The following is a 25,771-nucleotide window of genomic DNA, read 5'->3' as shown; positions in this document are numbered from 1 at the left end:
TTGAGTTCACCATAAGTAAATATTTTATGTACATAATTTACTGTGTAATATAACTTAGAGGTTTAAGAGTCAAGCCAAAATACTAAAATACTTCATGTAAACGGTGGAAAACATGTTTTTATTTGAGTTTACTGTATTTATTGTATATTTATTATAAGAGTGCTGCATGACTCTTTACTTTTTACGTGTTTTTGTCATAGTTTAGGAAAAGTTCTTGTAAATGCAGAGATTCCAGCGGAAGTTGTGAAAAACAAATTGCAGAATTACAGTTTATTTTAAAAACAGATCTTTTTATTCTTTAAACAGGAACAGATCAACTCACAGACACTAAATGCACGAGGAGGTCGATGAGGCTTTGTTGAGCTCTGCTACAGTAGTGCTTCAGGCAGAATTAGCTAAATTGCTCTAAAAACATATTTGGATTCATATACATTTCTTTATATAAACTCATATTCAACATATGTACATAATAAATAACTTGATGAGGCCGGACTCAGGTTTTGGGAACTTGACAGGTCCAACTGGTTCGTTCTGGCTGGTAAATAAAATCCCTCCTGAAAGAGAAACGAGTCGAGGTTAAGAAAAGTTTAGAAAATCAAAATTGTGTATTATAAATATATAATATAAACAGTTATCACAAGTTTAACAGTGAGGAATCGTGTTAAAGCTCATTTAACAGTTGCACGTATGAATAAATGCTGAATATTGCTGATAAAAGTTGTTCTTTTGCATATGAGACATGTTGGACAGATGTTTCAGGGCCTGTTTTACATTTAAAGAAGTTTCAGTGTGGATACAGGAAGCGGTTTGTTTGCTGTACTCACTCTCTCCTGTGTGGAGCACTGTTGTCCCGGCACAGCAGCCCCTCGTCACACGGGCAGATCTGGTTGATGCTGAACGCCAGGCCGCCGTCCGGCACGTAGCAGCTCTCTCCACGAATCAGACGCCTCTTGCACACCTGCTCCCCGTGGTGTCGGGCGCAGCACATGGACGCCCCGCAGTCCCTGTCCACTTTACATCTGGCACCTGGACGCAGCAGAAACTCAGTTATTTTAGGTCAGATTTTAAATTCTATATCAAGTTTTTCTTTGTAGATTTGTATTTGAACCCTGTTGGTTGGTGCTCTCTTACCTTCTTGTCCGTTGGGGATGCTGCGGTGACACTTGCCGAACATGCAGCTGAGGCCCCGGACACACTGAGCGTCCCGGCGACAGTAGTGGCTCTCTCCTCGCAGGGGGACGCACAGGCCGAAGTGGCGGTCGCAGGAAAAGCCCCGCCCACACGTCCTGTCGTGGTCGCACAGAACCTGAGGAGAAGAGGGAGGTGAAGACGTTCAATCGTGGCCAGAAGTTTAAAAACTCTTGCACATGGGTAAAGACTGATATTTGATCTTAACTCAAATGTGATATATCTTTAGAAGAATTCCATCTTCTCTGAGGCTTAAATAAAGATTTGATTAGGTTAAAAGAAACTTCATGAAGTTCATTTACATGCACAGTATCTGGTATCTTACCATGGTTGGTTTGGAGATGTGAGATCCTTCTCTGAGTGTTCCATCCTTGGGGGAGCTCTGAGGCATGTTGAGCATCCAGGCCCAAATACGAGCCTCGGACCAGGAGACGCAAAGAACCAGAACCAGCATCCACAGGTTCCCCGACATGTCCGACACCCGCGGAAAAAAATAAATGGAGCAAGAGGAAGAGAAACCAAGAAAACACCTCAAGACACGGTGATTCTAAGAGAAAAGGAAAAATCAAGTCACTGGTCTGTGACTCAACGGTCGAGGAAAATCCCAAAGTCCAAACCTCCAGTGAGTGTGCAGAGAGAGAAGTGAAGGGACCCGTGCAGCGGTTGTGCTTCCTCCTGCTCCAGCCCGACTTTTATTGGTCCCCCACAGCCCCCCCACCGGGCTTGTTTGTCCAAGCACCAGGGTAGGAGGAGACAATTAGTTGTTAATGGATTAACTAAATTGCCCAGGTTACCCCCCGCAGCCAGAGGACAGTGGCGAAGTGACCAGTCGTGGAGCTGGGAGAAAGGGAGCGAGGGGAGCTGGGCCCGGGAGGGGGACGGACGGACGTGACGGACACACAATGGAGCCGAGACAAGCGCCACCTCCGCGTGGTTATCTACGCCAGACAAACAAATGAGGAGGACAAAAGCTGACATGGTTCGCTGCTCCCTGACTGACAGGTAAAGCCACTGTGGAACCCGGGCCCCCGAACACTGAGCAAACACTCGTGGCCCCGACCTCCACTGCCCCGTTGGCCCCGACCCTATCCCACTCCAGGCACCCTGCTGAGAACAATTTGCAGAAGTGCACCCAGTAGACGACCCCATGATCTCATTAAATGTGATTACCATCAGCCATTAGTTCTCAGGGGGAGGGGGGGGGGGGAGTGGTGGAGGGACGAGTTGCTCGAGGGAAACAACAAGATTTTGGTTTTTCATTTTCCAGAATCTCTCTACGAGCCTGAAACAAATCAGATAATAATTCAGTAACTTTTTCAAATTCCAGATTCTGCCTCGAGCCAAAAAACAAGACAAAGAAACAGTGAAATGACAGTTTAGCTCCAGATATTATGGCGGTAAAGTCAAAGTTCAACTTGTATGGTTGAGGACGTGTGTGGAGGATTTCTTTCTTTATGTTTAAAATATTTTTCCTTCCCCTGAATTTCATCTTTTAATTTGCTCATCTTTGATATTTAAAAACGACTCAGGATAGCTGGTCAGAGTTTGAAGGTTAATTCACATTACTGATCCTATGAGAGCAGATTTTACAGGATTTTATTCTTGAAAGATATCGTGGGTACAATGGTTTACAGTTATACTGGTAGACACTGGTTTCTAGAGAACCACAGCAGACACACGTTTAACGTCCTCAGCTCCTTCCCCTCACTCCTAAACAAGACTGTGTCACTTCTTCAGTTAAGAGTTGATCAAATGCTTTTATTCTCGAGCCTTAGAGCAGGAGTGTCTATATAGTTTTACATACTCTGAGATTCTTTAATAAATATGAGTCCTGGTGTGGGGGGTGTCAGTGGGAGACGAGTGTAACTTGGTTTATTTAGCCGTAAACAGATGTCGAGTAAAACCGTCCTTATGGCACAACAGGGATGTTTATGCAGCATGGAAACATGGCTTCCTTCTAGAAAGTGTGTTTCTATACAACTGATTAGTTTCGTGAAAACAAATGTAATCAACGTCTGGATTTTGTTCCCAGTCTAAATCCCAGAAGTTCCATTTTCCTGGGATGGAAGCTCTGGGTGGAGGAAGCTCAGGACTCAGAGATCTGCATCGTGTGCAACCAGCTTCTCTCTCTCGACTCCGACCGACAATAAAGCTTAAACGTTAGCATTCACTGTTTCATTTACATTCAGGCCGAGATGCCGGGGTTAATTGTGGGTAATTTACATGTTGTCAGCGGCAGACAGTGCAGATCGGTTACGCAGATATTGGCGGCTCTGCACCTATCTCAGCTCCAGGTAGTTAAGTCCTTATCAAAACAGGCTAACACAGACTAATGACGTAATTGGCGGTCAATTAGTAGCACAATAGCAGCAACCGGCTCAATTAGCAATATGTAAACACACGTCGCATCGCAATTATGCAACCGAGGAGCTGCGGACATTAATTATTCAGATTTGTGTGTATTGAGGATTTTTTTGTGATTCCGTTGGGTTCAACTTTTTAAAATACAACAACCAGCCGATGTATGAATGCTTTGAAAAGTCTAAGTTCCACGGATCTCTCACACAGAACTGGTTCTGATTTGAGGCTGTGTTTAATATTTTACTACAGGCTATTCACGATTTAAAGCCCCAAACATTTTCTTTCTAATGCATTTGTTTCTCTCTAACTTTGGTTCTGTATCTCTTCTACTCATTTTGGTCGTAAAATTTGGAGTTACCTGAAGAAGCACATGTAAGTTCACAACCCAAGTTATTTCCTGAACGGCCTCAAAGTAAAAAGAGAAAATTACAGCTGTTAAAAACCCAGAACTCTGAGAAGTCAAGTTTTGTTTATGAAACAAATTGATAATAAAGAATTGGTCAAGGCGTTGTGCAATAAAAGAAAAAAACAGGAAGATAGGTTAATAAAAAAATGACAAAATATTTGAATGCCAAAAAAACCTAGTTTGAGTCATAAAGTTTTATGAGACTCATCATCCTCATTCGTCAGATTTGACACATTAGGCAACATGGCCTTTTTTTTATTACTCAAATCTCTTACAGATGAATTCTCTCTTTCCCTTCAGACTGTTTTTAAAACCTAAAAACAACTCCTCAAGCTCCGCCCCCCCGGCCTCTTCCCTTATCACGTCGCCCTGACGCGTACTACTTGTTCTACGTCCGTACTTACAGCAACATATCCCCCCCCCCCCCCCCCCCCCCCCGTCTGTTGACCCAGTGCCAGCAGCAGATAACGGTCTCCAACAGTCCTCAACACGCTCACCCAGTGTTAATGACTCTGCTAATGACGTCCGTAATGAATGTGCTGTCACAATCAACATTGCTGGGGTGGGTCTTACAATTATGGAGGGACGGCAACAATGGGCCGGGTGATGTGTGGTCATTGTAATGGACCTTGACCCCCCACAGGGCGAGGTGAATGGTGGAGGGCACGAGGAGTCTGCTGCTCCAGCTCCACAACAACATGTCCGGGGCAGGAGTGGACAGAAGACGGGCCCCAGAGGGAAAGTGTCTTCAGGGACTTTGGGGAAATATGAGGTTAACGTCTTGTGAGGTTACGTTTTCATTGCGGTTTGTGTATTTGTTAGGTTTTTAACTCTAACACACTCTCAGTTCTCTAAACGACTTCCTAAATTCCCATTATTACGATGGTGTAAAGCCGGAAACAGCTTCTCTTGGTTATTTCATCATCATCACACAGAGTCGATCAGAGCTGTGCTGCCTTCGCCCACTCCTCTGGAATGATGCAGGAACCAGTGGCGGCTCTAGAGTCTAATGGGGCCCCGGGCAAAACCTCTCAGGGGGCCCAGGGTTTCGTCTATATTATATTATAAATAAAAACACATTAATGAATCATCTTCAATTCAAACCTTGAGAATGACACAGACCTGTAGCTCAGATGGGAAAGACACGGGGCCCCAATAGGGAGGTTTCCTACGGAGATGTCATTGGGAATACTTCACTGGTTGTTAAAGAGAGGGGGGGGGGTAAAGGTTGTCAGCCCTCAGGGGCCCCCCCTTTTGGCCTGGGGCCCCAAGCAGTTGCCTGCCTTGCCTGTTCACAAGCTGCGCCTCTGGCAATAACATCTACTTTACTCATGAGTTATTTCTAAACTTCACCGGTGTGAACCAGTGACCAAGTTAAGGGCACCACCACAGTTTGGTTATCGTCGGTCTCTGTAAACTGGTCATTGCTGCTTTGTTATTGTTCATTTAAATTTATTTTCTTCTTTTTAAAATGCTGTAAAATGTTTTAGTTTCTAAACCAGTAAACACTGGGAACTAAAGTGGTGATTTTCACCAAAACGTCTTGATTGGGATTCATTTAACGAGGCCAAATACTCTGACGAAAACCTTTACGTGTAATGGTTTATCTGGTTTCCAGTAACGGTAATAAGCCTTTTGAGTCACAACCAACTTCACATCTGTCCTTTGTACTTATTTAGACACAGTGGTGATTATGCTGCAAAAAAACAAATTCCTAAAAAGGACATAAAATTAGCTAATTCCTTTGGGTCAAAACAAGATTAAAAAAAAAGGAGGAAATAAATTCACTTATCTAATCGTCTAAAATAACCTCAAATAAAAAGCAGTGGTCTACTTTGGCGTGAGATGTTTGGACTGGATTTCTGGTAAGGTCGACATGATGTTCTGTTTCCAGTTGGAACAGGAGAGTGTGACTCGCTCTGTAATGGGAAACAGCCCAGAGTTGTCTTTGTGCCAGGGCAAAGAAAACAAAACCAGTAAGGGAAAACAAGAAAGGGACAAGACGCCCATTTGGAGCAAGGGTCACTGGTGGCCAGTAGTCGGGAACCGGGACATTTCCAGTTGGCGACATTTTTTTAATTACAACTGCAACTATTCAGGGATTAAGGGATTAACCATCCAGAGGCATCGTTCACCTTCCACCTCGTATAACACAATTTTAACAACTATTTTCAATTTTCAATAAATGTCCATACAACACAAACTAAATCTGAATTTAACGATTATAGGTTGAACATAAAGATGGACAACAAGCTGCAGAACATGTTATTTCACAATGGAACGCTCATGATTAACAGCTGAGACTCATTTGGAATCCGTCTCCTGATCGACAGCTGCAGACTCTCGCTCCTGATAGAAGAAACATGTCGGCATTCAGATCCGGGATATTTTGGCTTCATATCTGTACAGTGAGAGGAAGTGGAGTGTCATGCACCTTTATTTACAGTCTGTGGTGATGATCATACTTCCTGCACAGTGATGGTATGTGCTGAGTGCACATGTGAGCACATCTGTCCAGAGAAGAAGACACAGATCGACTACAGGAGCCAGACACTGTTCTTACTATACTGATAAGCCTGGTTATTAATATGAATAAATCACATCTAATAAACATTGGGAAAACAAACATTTCAACATGTCTTCCCAATTATTGTTACTTCCAAGGGTACGGATAATAAAATCCTCTTTAATCACGATCATTACAGCTTGTTTCAAAGATCAAGTCCAGAAACTTCCAGTCAGCGTTTGACTTCAGGCCACGGCTGAGTCAGGAGGAGATTCTGAGATTTGGCAAAGCTGAGTGAAGTCACGAAACCAGTAAATGTTCTTTTTAATGAACCTCTCCCATCACATGGACTGGGAGGAAGTTATTTGGAAGAACTTTATCGTCCCACTGGCTCCATAAAAACCAGCTGAGCTCCTCCACATTGAAGTCATCGTGTTATAGCACAACAAACATGATCTAATTTTAGGATGAATCATAAGTCAGAGTGTGTGTTGTGCAGTGGTCGTTGATCTGGAGGGTCAGTGTGAGTTGAAATGAATCATATTCATCTCCACAACATCATCACAAGGACAACACAACCAAAACAAGGAAACAAACACACACGATGCATTAATCTCTGTAAAGTTCCTCCAAACAAACCTCGGGTGAATCTCTCCCCAACATGACAACGTTTAACTATCACCTTTGTTTTGGTTCAACAAGCTTCCACATGGGGGAGACACGCTCCTCCCAACTCCCTCTCAGCCTCTTCTGGGTTTGAAAAGAAAGAAAAAACAAAAAAAAATGGAAAGAAACACATAAATATTTCCTCTTTGGGGAAGTCGTACAAAAAATTGAGAGAGAGAGAGAGAGAGAGAGAGAGAGAGAAACAGAAAAACAAAGGAAAGAGGAAGAAGGAGCTGCACGGAGGGACGGAGGAGGGAGTGAGGAGTTACTTCAAGGAGACACGGAGCAATGAAAACATAACTGCTGGCTCTGCGACACCTCAGCTGTGTGTCAGCTCTCTTCCCACCGTGGAGCCGTCAGCCCACAAGTCGCTCTGAGGGCCAAACCAGGAGGTACGGCCGAGGAGCGAGGAGGGAGAAGGAGCAGCAAACCTTGGCTGAGGTGAGGAGAAAGCAGTCGTGTGAGGAGGAGGAGAGCAGAGGCGACCGAAAGACGGGGGAGAGTGGAGGAGTGAGGGGCCCCTGTTATTCCAGCAAAGAGCGAGGGGGTGAAGGAGGAGAAGACGACAGAGAAGAAGAAGAAGAAGAAGAAGAGAGGAGAGATACAGAGGGAGACGAGTCGGCTGGACATGGGGCTCTGTGCTGTTCTCCTCATCTGTCTCTCCCAGGCTGAGCTGGGGAGAGCGTGGGCTCAAGAGCACGAAGGTAGGAAGCAAACACACACACACACACACACACACAGGTGCTGGCATGTTCTCTAACATCAGCAGGGGTTTGGATTCGTTTCAACTTGCAACTGCTGCACAGAGAAGCTCGTGGAAGGTGAAGAGGAAATCTGACCTGGATTCTTCCTTCGCCACAAACTCTGGAAACAGACGCAGCTGAAATGTTTCTTAAGGCACCTTTTCTTTTTTTTGTGTGCGCTCACATGTGTGTGTGTGTGTGTGTGTGTGTGTGTGTGTGTGTGTGTGTGTGTGTGTGTGTGTGTGTGTGTGTGTGTGGAGTTTAACAGTTCCCCTGACAGTTCTCTCTGTCAGTCGCAGGAAGCAGATGAAATGTTGTGAGCAGGTCTGGAAATTCTTAGTGTGCCATTTCATAACCTCTGTTTTTCAGATTTGTCTAAAGAGAAATCATGTGTCTGGTGTTCGTTTGGTCTCGAAAACAACGAGCACGTGATGGGAAATCCCGGATCGGAGCAAATAAGTGTTTGAGGTTAAACAGTCATTTCATTCCAGCAAACTAAATGACAGCAGCAGTTGAGTCTAGGCTTTTAAGTTTAGTTTAATTTTGTCTTTTAAATCCTTTTTGTGTATCTCCATCACCAGCATCCTCTGTGTGTGTGTGTGTGTGCATGCATGTATTTTTATTCTCCTTGGAGATGCATTATTTTTAGCCAGCCCCCGTTCCTCCTCTGCCGCTCCTCCACCTCCTCCTCCTCCTCCTCCTCCTCCTCCTCTGACAATCAGCGGTGCTCCAGTTTCTCTGGCCTCTCCTGTGGTCCCAGTTCCTCTGATCAGGGGCCCCGCGCTGCAGAGGACAACCCGACACACTGCGCACAGGCTGGAGACTCACAACCCTGCCAACGTAACACATCTAGAAAGTGCAGCAAAATGTCCGTATGCGTGTGTTCACCACGAAAACACACTTAAGTCAGCGATTCAGTTCCAGCTGTCATACCCACACCTGAACAGCAGGGGCGCTGTTTTTTGGAACAACCCTTCGCTAAGTAGGTGTTTGAAGGGACTTCAAGGGCCCCCAGGCAAAAGGGACCTGGGGGCCCCTGCAGAAACCAATCATACCAAATCATATCATTCCAATATTCAAACTAGAAAAGCACTCAGCGCAGACAGTCCACCTAGATTCCATCAAGCTGCACTAACTTTCACACACTCAACTAAACTCCCCTGATTCTCTTCTTCCAGATCCATGATTCATTCCGTGGGAAATTTGTGAAAACGTCTCCCACTAAAGAATTAATACTACCCCCCCACCCCACCCCCCCCGATTTGGATCAGCAGCCACAATAGAACATGTTCGTTCCTGAGGCATGACACAACCTTCCATCACGTTTAGTTTTTGCCTCCAGACAAACTCAGATGAAAACAGAGCTAATAACTGGCAGTAGAATTGATTTGACCAAAAGACTATAAATATGGCAACACTAAAGCCAGACATGTCCTCTGCACTAAAAATGGAAAACCAGTTCCAAATGTTAACAGAAAAAAACAATTCCGTGACAGTTCATCACTAAAATCAAACAATTTATAAACTCGGAATTTGACTCTTGTCCATTATTTATCTTCGCGCTACATTTTTCTTTCTCTTTCCGGGATCTTATCGGCCCGGCTGCCAGTGTTTGTGATTGTGTGTTATGGTTACTGCTGATCCTCGGAGTGGAAGGTGCCAAATCACTTCCTCCCACGCCGTGAGCGCCGGGTCTGGTTTGAAAACCAGTGCATTGAGCTGCAGTGATACACAAACCAGTGACCTTGCAAAGTGATTAGTGCTCTGGCAGTGATTCTCCTGCCAGCAGACTGCAGGTGCTTCACTAAGACCTGCTCTGCTCTTCATCCAGCTCCACTTCACAGGGTCGGGACTGTGCATCTTGAGATGTAATCACCTCTTTGTCCCAGTTGTGTTTGGATGGCACACGATGCTTCTCTCTCTTTATCCGTCTGAAGCACAGATGTTGGGCCTCCTCCACGTATCCCCGTCCTCGCCCTGATCCTCAAAGTTCTGTAAGCTTCAGAAGTTGTCTGATTAAACGACAGAAGAGTGAAGACTCATTAATTGTTGTTTCAAGCGATGTCGAGAGAGAGAGAGAGTTTCTGACATCAACAAGTGGTGATGGCGAAGGAGGCAGAAGCAAATCAACCTCCCAAGTCTCCTCACATGAATCGGTCTGTTTACCCGATGTTGAGCATAAACGAGACAATAACACACCGACGATAAACAGTTTGACTTTTACTGGGGATACTAAAACCAGGAATGAAAGGTCACAGAGCAACTGGCAAAAAGAAACCGAGAGCAAGAGATCAGAAGGGGAAACCAGTGCGTGGGAGACGGTTGATGGGATGAAGGAACACGATCGGTGGATCCACAGCTCAATGTACACGGCTCAAGATGCTGTGTCCTAGTTTGATTCCGACACCCAGCAGGTGGTTGCTGCAATGCAGACACATCTGAGGGGGGGGGGGGGGGGGGGACACATACAACCCCTCTGCCATGAAGGTGTCACAGATTACATGCAAGTGTCAAACCTGCAGGATTAGAGGTATCATCCACACACCTGGATTAAATATGAAGGATTACACAGCAGGAAATTGGCCGACGCACAAAAGCAAACTGACTCCACACAGGAGGGTAACAGGAGGATTCTAAAATTAGATGACAGTCAGAATCATTTCCATGCATTTTACTCCCATATAGGAGAAGGCACGACAGCGTGTGTTTACGATTGATCACATCTGTCGCTGGCGTTTGATTTCTCAGGCCCCGTTTCAAAGTCCTGCAGGTTTCACATTCACATGTGTCTGCCAGACACGAGGCTCCTGAGGTCAGCTCAGCTCCAGTGCTTACGTAAAGCCCACTCGTGAACTCTCCGTAGCCCCATTGTGTTGGAGGTCCATCAAGGGCCCACATGCAGATAGTTAAGAGATGTTCCAGGAAAGAAAACAAGTTCGACACTCACAGAGTTTGACAATCTGAAAGTTCGCAGAGGGAGTTGACAACTAAACTAAACTCCTCAGCTGCTTTCAGAATGCAAATGTCCGGGTCAGATGCTCCTGACATTTTCCAAAGCACTTTTTCTTCCAGACCCCAGTAAAGTGTCCTCACGAGTGTTGAGGACATCTCCGACTCGTAAAGTGAAAAACACAAACAATACAAATATCTCGGGATGAAGACGCTAACAAAGATAACGTCAGTGTCTGTGTGTCGTAAACAAAAACACATGATCACCTCAGCAGAACTTCTTGTCCTGCCTCCTGCTCTTCCTGTTGTTGTGACCTGGATCATCTCATCCTGATTTCTTCATATGTGAAACTGAACTTTCTGGACATCATCCAGAGTTTGAGTCTGAAAACAGCCGTTAAGGACTGTAGCATTGTTTCCAATCAGCCTCCTCCTCCTCCTCCTCCTCTTCATCTCTTCCCCCTTATGTTTGACGCCTCCTCAGCTGTTTTGTGATGAAGATGCTGCCAATCTGACCCGATTAAAGGCCTTTTTATTCAGAAGCTCAGGAAATAGCTTCCAGTGCAGCGTAATCAAACCAGAGCCCTGATTAGATCCATCTCCCCCGAGTGGGAATTAAACCTCTCTCGGTTTCTCGGCTCTATTTTTCTCCAACATCAGAAAAATCCCTTTCGTTCAGTCTGAGGTGATGATTTGTGAGAGCATAGAAGAGACGACATTTTGTATTAAGATGATGAAAACAAATAACATTGCAGCATAAGGCAAAGGAAATGATTGTATTTGGCCAATAAATGATCTCACACAAAAACCCACCTCAGCACCTCTGGTTTCAGGATCTCCACAGATTTTAGTAAATGCATTAAGATACAACTCAAGACCAAAATGAGGAAACGAAAGAAAAGGGATTCATGGTTTCTGCATACTGTGGTCAAATGTTCTCACCACAATTCTTAAAATAATAACTAACTGGTGTCATTTCCCCCTTGGGTGGGGAGGGGAGGGGGGTGTTTGCTCATGCAGTGAGGGGCTGACATGCGAGTGTTGACACTGACCTGAGGCCTTCTTCCAGATGCAGCGACTCCTCTGCGGACAGATGTGGATCCGTCCGGGCTTCACTCAGCCCGGAGGGAGCAGCCGACCTCCCACAGACACAGGGAGGCCCGCAGAGCGCCGGCTGGGAGCGGAGGAGAAGGAGTTGATATCAGCCCCCTGCCCGTCGACATGACGCGGATCTTGGTGAGATCCAAACTGACCCTTCACTTCCTGCATCCCTTAAGCTACATCCACACAACTACGTTTAATTTTAAAAACTCCAGGGCTGCGTTTTAGTCTGGACGAAACAGAACAGTAGATGTTTAGAAACGACCCTCACAACCACTCAGGTCTTTTTAGGTCATGAGGTGATTCGTCAGGCTCCCATCACATGACCCCTTATAGAAGAAAACCACTGGAATCAGCCTCGGCTCCCAGTGTAGAACACATCATGCCTAATCCACTACAAGTCCTACTGAGCTGATGTCTTTGCTAACAGCTGTTAAATTCTGTATTTTACGATACAAAAGTTTACAATTGTAGGAGACAAGCTATTATTTAACTTGATCTGTTTGTCGGAGCAATTCCCATGAACAGCGGCACGTGCATGCCAGGCATACGTGAGGGGTCGTGGATTAAAACTGATAAATGGCCAAAACACTCGTGTGGACAGTGATCATTTGAAAACTCTGTTGTGTAACTGTATCTTAATCAGATTTGTCAAAACTGGGTGAAAAAAATTATGCTTTAGCGAAGGTCAATAGTTGTAGACATCAACTTTTAAGACCTGTGTGTCTCTGTGTGTTTGTGTGTCTCTGTGTGTATTTGTGTGTGTGTGTGTGTGTGTTTGATTGAGTGCCTCTGATGATGTTTGACTTGTCTCTCTCTTGAATCAGTCTCAGTAAAATTCAACCCAAATAAATCACGTCGTACTTTTTTATTTTTTTATTTCCTCTCTCCGTACACATTAAATAGAAAACAGACGACAGCCTCCCGCTGCCAACTTACAGTGTTTGCTTGAGCCCGGCAGTGCGTTAGCATGTGCACATGCGTGTGCTTGTGGATGACTCACTTGGACAAGATCGCGAGCAGCCCTGTGGGTGGGGTGGTGGGGTGGGGTGGGGGGGGGGGGGGGTCTGATCCCAGTCTGATCCCAGTTTCCGAGATCCTCCATCTCTCCTCCACTGGGAATCTCTTCAATAAATCAGTCAGCTGTGAGGGAAAAGTACTTGATTGTTCTCATCTCCTCACCTAGAGATCCCCCCCCCCCCACCACCACCACCCCCCCGCCCCCCTTCTGGAGGAAACACAGCAGCGGCGATGGGAGAGGAAAGTGGGTCACGTTCTGTATGTGGAGCAGCCAGAGAGAGCGCTGCATTTAACTGCTCCACTTTCCGAGGCTAAACCCCAGAACCATTGCTCTCTGTCACCCTGAACTGTGGCATACATTAATAACACCATCAAGACGGGACGTGTGTTCAAAGACACAGGCCCCTGGTTGTCTAGTGTTATTTACAATGTGTAAACAGCTCCCTCAAGTGGACAAATACGGACATAGACGTGGGACTAAGGTCCTCCTATGTCCCAGTGCAGTGGTTCCCAGTGTAGGCTCCTCTCATGACCTCTTTTGATTGGTTGCATGTCTTTCCACTACTCAGAAATGAAGCCTAAATATCCCCGATAAGAAAGCTGCCATCTTGCTTATTTAGAGTTTGACCAATCACGAATTGGTTCCATCTTCAATCATGCTGTTTCACCACGTTCTTATAGCATCGAATAACTTATTAGAAATAATCTCACTGGAAAAATTGGCACTTGAAAGAACATCGTTGTGATATAGACATAAAATGGCATATTTTGACTTTTTAGTTTGAATCATTTACTAACATGGAGGAGGCAGGGTGTGTGACCTCGATAGGTTTGAGGTTCATTTCTAGATATTAATTTATTGCGATTACATATTTGCTATGTTGTGGAATCCATGATCCTTTCTGCATGGTAAAGGAAAACGACTGATGAATGAATCTAAACCACGTCACCATGACACGGTTCCTTCTGAAAACTTTACTTCCCTGACGCGTGGCCTCTTTCTGTCAGCAGGACTCCCACAGGTACTACAGATGGCAGAGCTTTGGTCCAACAGACACACGCACTGAGGAGCTGTGGGTGGACATGAATGCCTTGCACCCGAGCCAAGTCAGAATCCACGGCATCCTGTCCAACGCGCACCGACAGGCGGCGGTGAGAGGAGCACGCACCACGCTCGTCCCCGTCTGATTGGACCATGTCTCTGATGCTCTCTCTCTCTTTCCCACAGAGGGTGGCGCTGTCTTTCGATTTCCCCTTTTACGGACACAGCTTGAGACAAGTTATCGTAGCGACCGGCGGTGAGTCTGACTTCACATCACTCGACATCCCAGCAGCTCTCAGAACAGGAGACTGAACCTCCACCGTTACACTGAGAGACCCTTTGTCCTCCTCAGGGGAAACATGCAGGCGTACCAGACCATGATATATCTCATTACATGCAAATGCCTTCATCTTTACTTTCTGATGATTTTAATTGCTGTGCGTGTCCTACATTCTTTTAATAGTAAGACGATTGAGTTTGTTGTTGATTCAATGTCATTGCTTCAGTTCCACAAATATGGTTTTGCCAATTATTGGGGATATAAACTCCTTTTCTCACGGTGATGTTTGTGACTTTATACGTCTTCACTAACAGCCACAAACACAGAGATTGTGTGTATGTCTAACAAAATCAGCAAGTTTCATTAAAGAGTTACCGGGACAGACATGAATAAAAAGCCTCAGATGCGCCAAAGAAACAAAAACTCTTGATTTGAAAGATATAAAAGTTGTAGCACACAATATAGTAGAGTCGTTTTCTTCATTTTGCTGAGTCATCCTCTGCATGGACCTCCCTGCACAGTGAGTAGGAAGGAGTGAGTGAATGAGTGAAATCAGACCCAACCATGCTGTGCCTGTGTCTCTGTCCCCAGGGTTCATCTTCATGGGGGAGGTGACTCACCGAATGCTCACCGCCACGCAGTACGTCGCCCCCCTCATGGCCAACTTTGACCCCAGCTTCTCCAAAAACTCCACCGTGAGATACTTGGACAACGGTAAATAAACCCCGGCGGCTCCGCGGTGAGGCCTGCGGGACACGGGAGCTGCTGGAGACGTGTTTGACCGGCCTCTGTGTCTCGCTCTGCTCAGGGAATCTGTTTGTGGTGCAGTGGGACAAGGTGCGGCTAAAAGATCGAGAGGCCGAAGGGGCGTTCACCTTCCAGGCAGCCCTCCACCGGAACGGCACCATCGCGTTCAACTACAGGGATGTAAGTTCCGAACCGTTTCCATCATTCATTTATGCACTTTTCTGTTTTTATAAGGGATGAGAACCAATGCCCTGCTGGCAGCTCGGGTTAATCCCACTGATAAAGCTCTTCTTCAGATCCCCATACCAGTGGAGCAAATCAACTCCACCGAGCATCCGGTGAAGGTGGGACTTTCTGATGCTTTCATGGCATCACCCTCCTCCACACAGACTTCAGGTCAGCTCTGCAAAAATTTCAGATTTCAAAACTGACTTAAAAACCGTCTTCTTTAATTGATGCCACATTTTTCTTGCTATTGTGACACATCAGCACTTCTCAGTTGTTTCACTTATTCAGAAATGCCACAGGTTATGTACGTTATGTTGAAATTATATAGTTTGTCCACTAGACAGCGCTGATGAGTTTATTTCTCACCTGTAAAATAATGCCTCCTACATATCGGACTCTTTAATGTCCAGATATTAAATATTATAAAAGAATATATACAGGTGTCTGTTATAACAGATATATAATTGAACTATAAAGAGGAAAAATTAGGCCATGAACAAATACCAAAAAAAAGTCAGTGGTTTTGTCACTTTTTCCCAAAAGTTTGAGAGAGTTTGACATGACGCCCAATTAGTCATAATATATTCAGAATGGAAAGACTGGTGTGATTCGTCCTGCCCCTGAACAACAAAGCAGAGCCGTCACTCAGGACATATTTTCCATCATGTCACAACATATGAAGGTTTAGTCTGATCTTCTCTCAGGATTTTATTCTCTTATATGGATGAGTCATGCTGGATGTTCTGTAAAAAGCAGAGAACCCTTTTAAAAACACGGAGCTTGGTTACACACTCACATTGAACATTTGTGTTGAAGAACCGGAGCCGTACACCATCTACGAGTATCACCGTGTGGAGATCAACGTGACGGGCCTCGTGAACGGATCTGCCTTCGAGTTCACTCCTCTACCCAGCAAGTATTCTTACAAACTGACCTTTGCATGACGGCCGAGGCCTCGTGCTTCATCCCTCTGACTCCTCCGTGTGTCCCCTTCCTCCAGCTTGTCTTCAGCACACTTCCTGCGACCTCTGCCTAACGTCCAACTTGACAAGCGGCTGCGGCTGGTGCAACACACTCCAACGGTAAGAGGACACTCAGAGGTTCTCAAGACATATGACCCCCCGGACATCTCATCTCATTTATGTTCCCGCTGGGTTTCAGATGTTCCGACAGTATCGACCGGCACAGACAAGAGTGGTTCGATTATAACTGCCCCGAACAGGTGAGACACACTCCCCGTGTACACAGCAGAGACATGAGGATGGTTGTTAATTGTTTGGAGGTTTTCTGAGTCGTTCCTGTGGGTTTTCACTCAGGCTAAAGGCTCATGTGAGGACTACAACCCGATTCTACCCGAGGGATCGATGAGCTCCTTCAACCACACCTCCCCTGGTCCAACACCTTCTTCAGCACCGCTCGAGGACCAGCCGGTCACTAGTGGTGAGTTCTACTGGAGCTACAACCTTAGGAATTTCCTCCAAGAAACCAACAATCTCTACTTTTCGTTTCTTTCAGATCTACAGACAAATCCTCCAAAGCCTAATGGGATAACAGAGAACACAGCCATCATAGCAGGCGTGGTGGCTGCCCTGGTTCTGCTTGTAGCGTTGACCTTACTGGCCGTCTACTACATCAACACGCACCCCACAGCTGCTCCACCCTTCTACCTCATGCAGGTGAAACAAAGACCCCACACACACACACCACAGTTCCACACACCATTTGTTTGTGTCTGGTCTTTATCGGCTGCTCTCTGTCGTTTGTTAGCGACGCACCAACAACTACTGGCCCTCCATGAAGTTCCACAACCAGGGCTGCGACTCCAGCTACGCCGAGGTCGAGCTCGGGGGTCACGAAAAGGACGGTTTCATCGAAGCGGAGCAGTGCATCTAAGGGTCCTGGACGTGCACGACTGGGCTGGGAGAAGGACACCATCTTGAGGACGGTAACGCAACTACAACGAGGATGAATGTGGCCGATCGGACAGAGCAGCGACACTCCGACAGCCGGACGGTGGTCACTAACTGCTGTCGCAGCTCGTTCTCTGTGTATCCTGCTCTCTGCCCATCACACACGGAGCAGAGGCCATATCATCCAAGTGTTGGAGGGTCCGAAGCCAACGGTACAGAAATGATGAGATGCAAATGTGTAACTGTACAAAACCCACGGATCCGAGGGGATGTCAGGGAATCGAACTAGCCTTCATACTGCAAACCAGTGTACAGCTCAACCTAACTCTGTGTCTTTGTTTTTGTTTGTTTTTTTCCATGAAACTTCTACGTGAGCAATGATTGGTTCATAAAATGTTATATCTTTGTGGACTACAACAGATATTTAGCAATATAACTGATAGTGACTATAATGATCATCTTGAACTTCTCTGGAGGAATGTGGATTGTTGTGGATGAATTTTAGAGGCGTCGAGTTGTGAGAGTTTTTCGTTGAACCTTTTCTGTTTAAATGTCTTATAATAAAAGCTGGTGATGAGTGTTGAAATTAATCTCTTGAGAACAAATGGTGCTGATCAACTTTCACAATGATCTAAATCACGAGTTGGATTTTAGTTTATTAAAGCTGAATAAGCTGAAGAAAAAATTAGTCCATTAAAAGAAAATTCTACAGCTATTATGACAATTGATAATTTATTTGTTGAAGTTTCCCAAATGTGACAAATATAAATGAGAGTAAAAATGCTGAATTTACCGTCCAAAATCCAACAATGTTTTATTTTAGACACATTCAGGTTCATATGCATCGACAAATGTAACTTTAAATATCATATTATAATATATTTTAAGTGTTTGGTTACTTTAAGACCAGAGAAGTCTGGGTTAGATCAATTACGAGTTATACATCCTCACTGCACTTGTACAATACATCATCATTACATCAGTATGTATTGTATTCACAGAAAATAATATAGAGATAATCATTGATATTTAATTTAATTGCTCAGATCGACATGACACAAAGTCACTCACTATGAGGGACTGATGAGTGATTAATGCAAATTACTGCCACATGATGGAACCATGAGAACACAACAAACACACAATGATCCCTGATGAAACGTTGACCCACAAATCAAACAACCCACAACCAACACACACATGTACATTTTGTGAATTCAGCTTTGTAGCTAGCAAACCCCTGTAGGAGCTGGTTAGCTAAAGCAGAAATGGCTGCTATGGCACAGCTTCATATTGACAAACAAACATGTTAGCAGTCAGGTATGAATATGAAATATGAACCAAGCTTTCTGACACTGCAGCTATTAGCTCGCAATTAGCTCGACTGGTGCTAGCATAGAAACAAGCAGGACTCCAAATAACGAATTAAAAGACACAACAACATAAAGTGTGTTAACGTGTAACTCACAGTTTCACGCGGGCACATAAACAAGGAAGTGGACGCAGTGTCACGTGTTTACAGGCCCGCGTTTCCACAGCAGAAAGTCGAACAGGTGTGAAACAGGTGGAACAAACCATTCTGCAGGCGGTGGGAAGAGTCGATTAACCGGACGCAGGGGTCACGTGAGGACGTGAAAACGACCGGTGAGGTCATAAGAGAACGAATCGAAGGTAAAACGTCAAAATGGCGGATTTGTGGCAAAATGAGGGGGCACCCGGATTTGAACCGGGGACCTCTTGATCTGCAGTCAAATGCTCTACCACTGAGCTATACCCCCGCTGAAGGAAACCATGTCGTGTACGAAATATTTATACTTAAAACTTCACATTTTGTTCTTTGTATGTATTTATGACGCATGTGCACAAGTGTAAAGTCCGTGGACGCATGTTGACGTGTAAAGTCCATGTTCTGCGTCATATCACAGCAGCTGAGGTGGTTGAAGTTCCCCCCAGTGTCCTGCAGAGGGCGCCAGATTAACACAAGTCACTCTGTACAAGTCGTTGTTTTTAACAGACTCGTCTATTTATGTCCTTTTTGTTTACATGTTGATGTTTGCATGTTTACAATCTGTCAATCTGGTCCTTTGATGTGTTTCAGTCGCTTTCATGTTTCACCGGTTTCTTCTGTTTCCTTTTAAGGTCATTACCGCTTAATGCATTTTAAGACGCCTTCAAGTGCTGCACAAAAAAAAAGTAATTCACAATTTAAAGTAGGATAGGTAAATACAACCTGGCAGCTAATAACGTTTGTCTCTGATACTGTTGCAATGAAAGAAATAATCAATTTCGAGATTTTAAAAGAATGAAATACTTACATTACGGAATGGCTCAAAATTGACTTTTATCTTAGTTTTTTGTATGTTTAGGCCTACTTGTTTTATTTGTGAAGAACTGTACCATTTTTTTAAGTGCTTTATAGATGGAGATCATTAGCAATATTAGTGTTATTATCATTATTATGAGGACCAGTATCGATTTTTGGAGGAAGGTGACACTATCTTAGCAATGAATCCTTGGATGTCGTTATCAAATGACACAGACCTGTAATTGAGGCTTGATATTTTACACTTTGACCATAAATAACTCTGAATAAACATAACCCAGTATATTTGAATTGAGATTTTAATGCAATTGCCTAAAATAAGTTTTTTATAAGATAATGTGACAGTTTATTAATCCCACAGGAACTTAACGTGCTACCTTGCTCTAAGATTAAAGCATCACAATATATAATAGAAGTGGTATATAAATACAAAAGAATAAAGTGTATTGCATGACAGTAAACTAGTACTAAAGTGTCAGTGAGTACGAATGATAACAGGAGAAATTATTCTGGAATCTGGATTATTGAAAATCAAAGTGACAATGTAAAGTTTTATATCTGAGTTACATAAATCCTGAATGAAACCACAACTACACTCGTCTGATCTTTACCCTATTTCCTTCCCAAATGTACCCCTGTTTGATCATTCATCACACTAAATCCTCCTAAATCCGACGCTCTCTGCGGGAGCTTGAAGGCGTCGTGACTCCTCCTCGTCCACTGGATATGAATTGAATTGCCTGAGGACGCTGCGTGTCCGCGCATCACTTCCCTCCAGAGAACCTTTTATTTCCCAGCTGCCTCAGGGAGTCTTTTCTTTCAGTGGTGCGATTAAATTCCCATCATGAATCCGCCCTGTGGAAGATGCAATAAACCAGTTTACCCAACAGAGAAAATCAACTGCCTTGACAAGGTAAGCTGACAAAAGTCCAAATTAAACTAATGTCTGCAAAGATGTATTATGTAATATTCCTGTTACATAGATTTTTTAGTACAAATCAGGGCTGTTCTTAAAAGTTCTGACTTTCTCACATAAGACAAGACACCTTTTTTTAAATGTTTACTTATAATAACTCAGAATACTTTAAAAATAAACTCAGTGCTAAAGAGATGGAAGCTTCTTTCTCCTGTTTTATGTTTACTTTAATTTTAGCATCCTTTGTGCAAATGCTTTTATCTTATCCTAACCAAACCTGTTGCACTCAATCACATAATTCCACCATATCCACTCTGCTAATATACATTTATATAAATCCAGTCTGACTACATTCTTAGTTTTGTGCAGACGTGAAATACACAAAAGCTCATGAGAAGAGAGAAGCCACATCCGGTGAACGCTGACCAAAAACCTCTGAATGTTAAAATAGGACACTGAAACTGTGTGTGTGTGTGTGTGTGTGTGTGTGTGTGTGTGTGTGTGTGTGTGTGTGTGTGTGTGTGTGTGTGTGTGTGTGTGTGTGTGTGTGTGTGTGTGTGTGTGTGTGTGTGTGTGTGTGTGTGTGTCAGTATGAGCTTGTATAGATGTTATTAGAACTGATTAAATGTGTCTTTAACAAATAAACACACTCAGTTCCAGCTAATTCAATCAGAGCTGGATCACTCAGCTTTATTTTGAATGTCTGATATCATTGAAAGACAATGAATAATAATAATGTAATAATATATATATTTACGGGGCTGATGCTGATATTACAGAGCAGAATCTGTCCAAATTGGCTCTGGCTCATGTGGCGGCTGAACGAGACCCCAGCTGGGTCTCAGGGATTTTCCCACCATGTCACTGCAACACTGAAGTCCTGCCATCTTTTTCTTGGTGCATGAATTCAAACCATCAACCACAAGAATCAAGATTTTAACTAAGTCTGCTTCACTTTGTTGAACTTATTAAACATTGCACTCTTTGTCTTCCTCTCTCCAGTACTGGCACAAAGGCTGTTTCAGCTGTGAGGTGTGCAAGATGGCCCTGAGCATGAACAACTATAAGGGATTCGAGAAGAAGCCTTACTGCACTATGTGAGTGTTGACACCACACGGAGCATCTGATATTAAAATCACTAAACTCCAGAGATAACAGGAGAACGTACGACAGCAGCTGTACAAGTTGTCGTTGTTTGTGAGTTGTTGGTCACAACACAAGCAGACATCAGTGTCTGGGCAGTGGAAGCTGGACGTGATGGAAAAGAGGAAGTGTGAACAGACGGACTCAAACATGTGATGCCACAAGTCCTCAGTGTGACCTGAGACCTCTGTCCAGCTTCAGAAAGCGTCTCTGTCCCGGCAGATACTCACAAATGTTCACTTTTGTGTCTTTTTCTTTCGTTCTCATGGACAAATCGTCTCTAATCCAGATATTAAATCAACAAAAAGGCCAAAAACAACTGCAGCATGACAAATGTAATAATTCATTTCCCCACCAGCATCAGTTCTCTTGACATCTTCGTCAGTGTCTTCCTCAGCGTATGGCGTCGCTTTTAGATATTTATATTTTTCTATTATAAACGTCTTCCAGCCTGCGGGGGACCCCCTGCTGAGTTCTCACATCGACTCCCATAGAGAGTCCAGAAAGACTCCGGATGCCCTCACTCTGACATTGTGTTGAACTCTCCGGAGTTCAGTACTGGTCTGAAAGCAGCTTGAGACTCACAGCTTCCACTGTCACAATCAGCTGCAGTGAGTTGAAGAGTGAAGCTGAACTGTGGATCAGTTAAAAAGACTCAGAAGTTATTAAAACCCAGACTTTTATCTCCAATATTCAACAGGAAACGTTTAACATATAAAGAATCCCGAACAGAGTTTGGTTGATTTGTTACAGCTGCACATGTGGCTGCAGGGGGCGCTGCTGCTCAGAGGAAGTTGCATAGTGTTGCTTTAAGTCCACCGACCGGTCGTGATGTTGAGATGAATGTGTTTTTAAATGTTGGAGACATTGAATTAAAACGTGTCCTCTGTCCTTCTCTTTGGTTTTTCAGGCATTATCCCAAAACCTCCTTCACTATAGTGGCCGACACCCCCGAGAACCTGCGTCTGAAACAACAGAGCCTGCTCAACAGCCAGGTGAGACCCCGACACCCGGCCCTGTGTCCTCTGGCTGCCGGAGACACTCGTCCCTAATCTGGTTGCATCATCGTGAGTCTTTGTGTCTTCTGCTCTCACTCAGCTCTCAATCCGTCCCCCGGGAGGAAGTCAGGACACAGCTCCTGGCTCGGGCCCAAGGGACAATTGGATTCGTTTAATTAAATCAAATGAGACTTTTCAGCAAATAGAAAAAGGGTCAATGTGACGACTTCGTGTTTGTGTGAAGATCTAAGACGAGACATCAGAGTTTTATCTGAGCTACAAAGTGTTTTAAGTGTTGAATAGAAGTAAAACCTAGATTCTCTGGTGTCTCTGGTGTGGCACCGGCTCAGCTCGGCGTCCCTGGCTGCCTCCCCTGCTCTTTGACTCTAATCTCCTCGCACCGTTCAGGCCAACGACTTCACCTGATCGAGGGGATAAGTCCCTGAAGTCACGCACACATCAAACAGATTCCTCTAATGTGTAGCGTTGGATGGAGACACACAACACGAAATAACACAAACCACGAAACTCTGAAAATAGAGAAAGTGCTCCTGATGCAACCACACACACCAGGTTCCATTTTGGGTTAAACCATTTGAAACCACAGAGTAACACAACTTTGTTGTTAAGTTACATGACTATTAGAACATCATGATCACATTTACACCGAAAGCTGCCCCCCCCCCCCCCCCTCTCCTCTCTCTCTCTCATCCAACCAACCCCAGTTCACTGTTTATAACCATAAAAGTCTCGGCAGTCAAGCTCCCTCACTGAGACGACATATTCCTCATAGCAAGAACATGACTCATGTGTGTGTGTGTGTGTGTGTGTGTGTGTGTGTGTGTGTGTGTATGTGTGTGTATGTGGGTGTGTGGGTGTGTGTGTCTCAGGTTTACCTTCAAATAAACAATTTAAACTTGTGTAATGTGGCCAAGTAAACAGTAAACCATGACTGCAGGGTTCAACTCCACGTTTTTTTAAATTAGGATTAAAAAGCATTGGATTAATTAAATAGAACAAATAAAATCTGTAAAAAAATAACAATGTCTGTAAAATAAGATTGTTTTTAATACGTTTTGATTGAATCTGCAGGCTCTGTACAAGGAGGACTTTGAGAAGAGCAAGGGGAAAGGTTTCAGCGTGGTGGTGGACACTCCGGAGATGCAGAGGTTGAAGAAGACACAAGACCAGATCAGTAACGTAAGTAAGTGCAGGAGACGTCTCTGCAGGAGTCGAGGGTTCGATACCCGACTGGGACGAGACCCGAGCAGAGAGGACAAACCTCCGTGGACCAAGGGATCCGACCCTGCAGAGACACACAGGCACATTTCAGACATTTCTCCTCGTCCTCTGAGGAGCAGCTGCCCTACATGGTCAAGGTCTCTCTGCTGTAGAGACACACACACACACACATGGAAACACACACACAGACACACACACACAGAAACAGCTTTCCCCCCTTTTCTCTCATGTGAGCAGCCGTTGCAGAAAGGAATGACGGCAATAAGCTGCATGTCCAAAGGGCAAAATCCAGCAACTTCTTTTTCCACTGGTTGCATCTTTCCTTCTATCTTCATTACTTTCGTTCTCATTGTCTTTCTGACCTTCTCCCCCCCCCCCCCCCCACAACCCTCCGCCCTCTTTTATATTTTTCATATTTGCCTGTTTTTCACACTTTGTCAGTTTGCTCCTCTCGAGGTCGACTGAGGACACGGGGGGGGGGGGGGGGGTATGTGGGGGGGCTGCTCCTTGTTTTCCTCTTCCATCTCCTAAGAGCTGCCAGCTCTCTGTTCACTTTACAGAGGTCGGGTTAACCCTGCGTGTCGCCCCCTGGTGGATTCACTGCACGCTGCAAAAACACAGATTTACTGGAAAAGTGAAGGAGCCGGTTTGATTAGTATATTTATTATTATCAGATGATTCCATAACGGAGGCCAACGCATAATCTTAATTTACAAACACAAGTACAAACAAAACCCTCACACACACACACACACACACAAAGACACACACAGTCTCTCAGCACCTCCTAACATGGTGAGCTTCTTCTCACAGGGGCAGAACTTCATGGTCAGCTGTTAAACCTTGTGAGTATTATGCCCTCGTGTGGATTTAATGTGTGTTGCTCTCTCTCTCTGTGTGTGTCTGTGTGTGTGTGTGTGTTTAGATAAAGTACCATGAAGACTTTGAGAAGAGCAAAGTTCGAAGTGACGCACCCCCTCCTGAGAACAGACAAGGTGACGCACAACCTTACACATTTTAACTTATACTCCCCAAAGCCATGTTGTATATTTGTACTAGTGTGTGTGTGTGTGTGTAGACGAGGGTCAACCATCCAACCCTGAAAGATTCATGCAGCCAGCAGTGCCCCCTGCTGCTGTAGCACCACCTTCTGGCGGGGTAAGGCTGATGCATACAAAAACACTAAATAGCCAAAAGTATTGGGACATCATGACATTACTCATTCAGTGTAATAAATAATTTAAAGTCCTGTGTGTGTCTGTGTGTCTCCACTCAGAAGCGTTACCAGGCCCTGTACAGCTACACAGCAGCAGAAGCAGATGAGGTCTCTCTCCTGGAGGGAGACGTGGTCTCCGACGTGGAGCAGATAGACGAGGGCTGGATGTTCGGGTGCAACCAGCGCACGGGGCAGCGAGGACTCCTCCCCGCCAACTACGTCCGACCCGTGTGAGACTCAGAGATCCGGAGATCAGACCTCTTCTCCAAAAATCACCTTTTACAAATTAATTTTAAAAGATTGGCCCGTTTCTGCTTTGCCTTTTTTCTGCAAATACGTTATTGGTTCTCAGATGAAATTTCACTTTAGAGAAACAATGAACAGATGAAGTGAAAATGTCTTTGTGATAGAAAACTACAAAAGAGGAAGTAGGAGCGGAACAAAGGTACAAATTTGCATTAATAATACAAATTTTAAAAAAAAGATCAGTTTATTATACTTCCCAGATGTTGAATTTCTCTCTCAGGTAATATTTACCTATTTTTATTTCCATGTCCTTCAACAGTGAAGTGCAGCTTCAGCTTTGCACAAACAAAACAGATAAAGTCAAATTATTAAATCAGTGAAACATCCTGTTCATCTGCTTTTAAATGCCTGAAAACAGAAACTCATTTACTGTACGATTGAATCATTTGAAGCTGATTTGATTTAATAAAAAGTGGAATATTTAAACTTATTATTCTCCTTCCTGCTTTGGCTCTAAATCATGTGACCTTGTGGAAATAA

The 25,771-nt window shown here is 44.4% G+C and overlaps 3 protein-coding genes and 1 non-coding gene across 4 annotated transcripts; 2 read left to right on the top strand and 2 right to left on the bottom strand.

Moving 5' to 3' along the window:
- Positions 1–820: 820 nt before the first annotated feature.
- LOC128426836 (dickkopf-related protein 3) lies at positions 821–2,058 on the bottom strand. The gene is made up of 3 exons (XM_053413882.1): positions 1,514–2,058; positions 1,132–1,306; positions 821–1,026 (listed from the first exon to the last, which is right to left on the bottom strand). Exons 1-3 carry the CDS (start codon positions 1,658–1,660, stop codon positions 821–823), a joined length of 528 nt encoding a protein of 175 aa, XP_053269857.1. The 5' UTR covers positions 1,661–2,058.
- A 4,875-nt stretch (positions 2,059–6,933) lies between these two features.
- Positions 6,934–17,737, top strand: LOC128426835 (plexin domain-containing protein 1). The gene is made up of 13 exons (XM_053413881.1): positions 6,934–7,831; positions 11,889–12,055; positions 13,952–14,092; positions 14,169–14,238; positions 14,854–14,976; positions 15,071–15,189; positions 15,306–15,405; positions 16,054–16,149; positions 16,238–16,319; positions 16,399–16,459; positions 16,554–16,677; positions 16,753–16,913; positions 17,005–17,737. The coding sequence occupies exons 1-13, from the start codon at positions 7,756–7,758 to the stop codon at positions 17,128–17,130; spliced, it is 1,446 nt and encodes a 481-aa protein (XP_053269856.1). The 5' UTR covers positions 6,934–7,755; the 3' UTR covers positions 17,131–17,737.
- Positions 17,738–18,853: 1,116 nt separating this feature from the next.
- trnac-gca (transfer RNA cysteine (anticodon GCA)) lies at positions 18,854–18,925 on the bottom strand. Its single transcript has one exon. It is a non-coding gene; the product is annotated as a tRNA-Cys (tRNA).
- A 1,262-nt stretch (positions 18,926–20,187) lies between these two features.
- Positions 20,188–25,717, top strand: LOC128426504 (LIM and SH3 domain protein 1). The gene is made up of 7 exons (XM_053413394.1): positions 20,188–20,383; positions 21,389–21,483; positions 22,440–22,524; positions 23,620–23,727; positions 24,695–24,764; positions 24,848–24,927; positions 25,046–25,717. The coding sequence occupies exons 1-7, from the start codon at positions 20,315–20,317 to the stop codon at positions 25,217–25,219; spliced, it is 681 nt and encodes a 226-aa protein (XP_053269369.1). The 5' UTR covers positions 20,188–20,314; the 3' UTR covers positions 25,220–25,717.
- Positions 25,718–25,771: the final 54 nt, after the last annotated feature.

The sequence above is a fragment of the Pleuronectes platessa genome, chromosome 21, assembly GCF_947347685.1.
Source record: "Pleuronectes platessa chromosome 21, fPlePla1.1, whole genome shotgun sequence".
In the NCBI taxonomy this organism is placed as follows: Eukaryota; Metazoa; Chordata; class Actinopteri; order Pleuronectiformes; family Pleuronectidae; genus Pleuronectes; species Pleuronectes platessa.
The sequence above is the reverse complement of the archived record's forward strand: the minus strand, read 5'-3'. Positions and strand labels throughout refer to the sequence as shown.

What these genes read in the sequence shown, in the direction of transcription:
- LOC128426836 (XM_053413882.1), bottom strand. Translation starts at nt 1,660, where the DNA reads ATGTCGGGGAACCTGTGGATGCTGGTTCTGGTTCTTTGCGTCTCCTGG. An exon ending in ACATCTCCAAACCAACCATG is followed by an intron (nt 1,307 to 1,513) that starts GTAAGATACCAG and finishes TCTTCTCCTCAG; the next exon opens with GTTCTGTGCGACCACGACAG. An exon ending in CATCCCCAACGGACAAGAAG is followed by an intron (nt 1,027 to 1,131) that starts GTAAGAGAGCAC and finishes TGCTGCGTCCAG; the next exon opens with GTGCCAGATGTAAAGTGGAC.
- LOC128426504 (XM_053413394.1), top strand. Translation starts at nt 20,315, where the DNA reads ATGAATCCGCCCTGTGGAAGATGCAATAAACCAGTTTACCCAACAGAG. An exon ending in AAGAAGCCTTACTGCACTAT is followed by an intron (nt 21,484 to 22,439) that starts GTGAGTGTTGAC and finishes TTGGTTTTTCAG; the next exon opens with GCATTATCCCAAAACCTCCT. An exon ending in TAGCACCACCTTCTGGCGGG is followed by an intron (nt 24,928 to 25,045) that starts GTAAGGCTGATG and finishes GTCTCCACTCAG; the next exon opens with AAGCGTTACCAGGCCCTGTA.
- LOC128426835 (XM_053413881.1), top strand. Translation starts at nt 7,756, where the DNA reads ATGGGGCTCTGTGCTGTTCTCCTCATCTGTCTCTCCCAGGCTGAGCTG. An exon ending in TCGCGTTCAACTACAGGGAT is followed by an intron (nt 15,190 to 15,305) that starts GTAAGTTCCGAA and finishes GCTCTTCTTCAG; the next exon opens with ATCCCCATACCAGTGGAGCA. An exon ending in TGGTGCAACACACTCCAACG is followed by an intron (nt 16,320 to 16,398) that starts GTAAGAGGACAC and finishes GCTGGGTTTCAG; the next exon opens with ATGTTCCGACAGTATCGACC.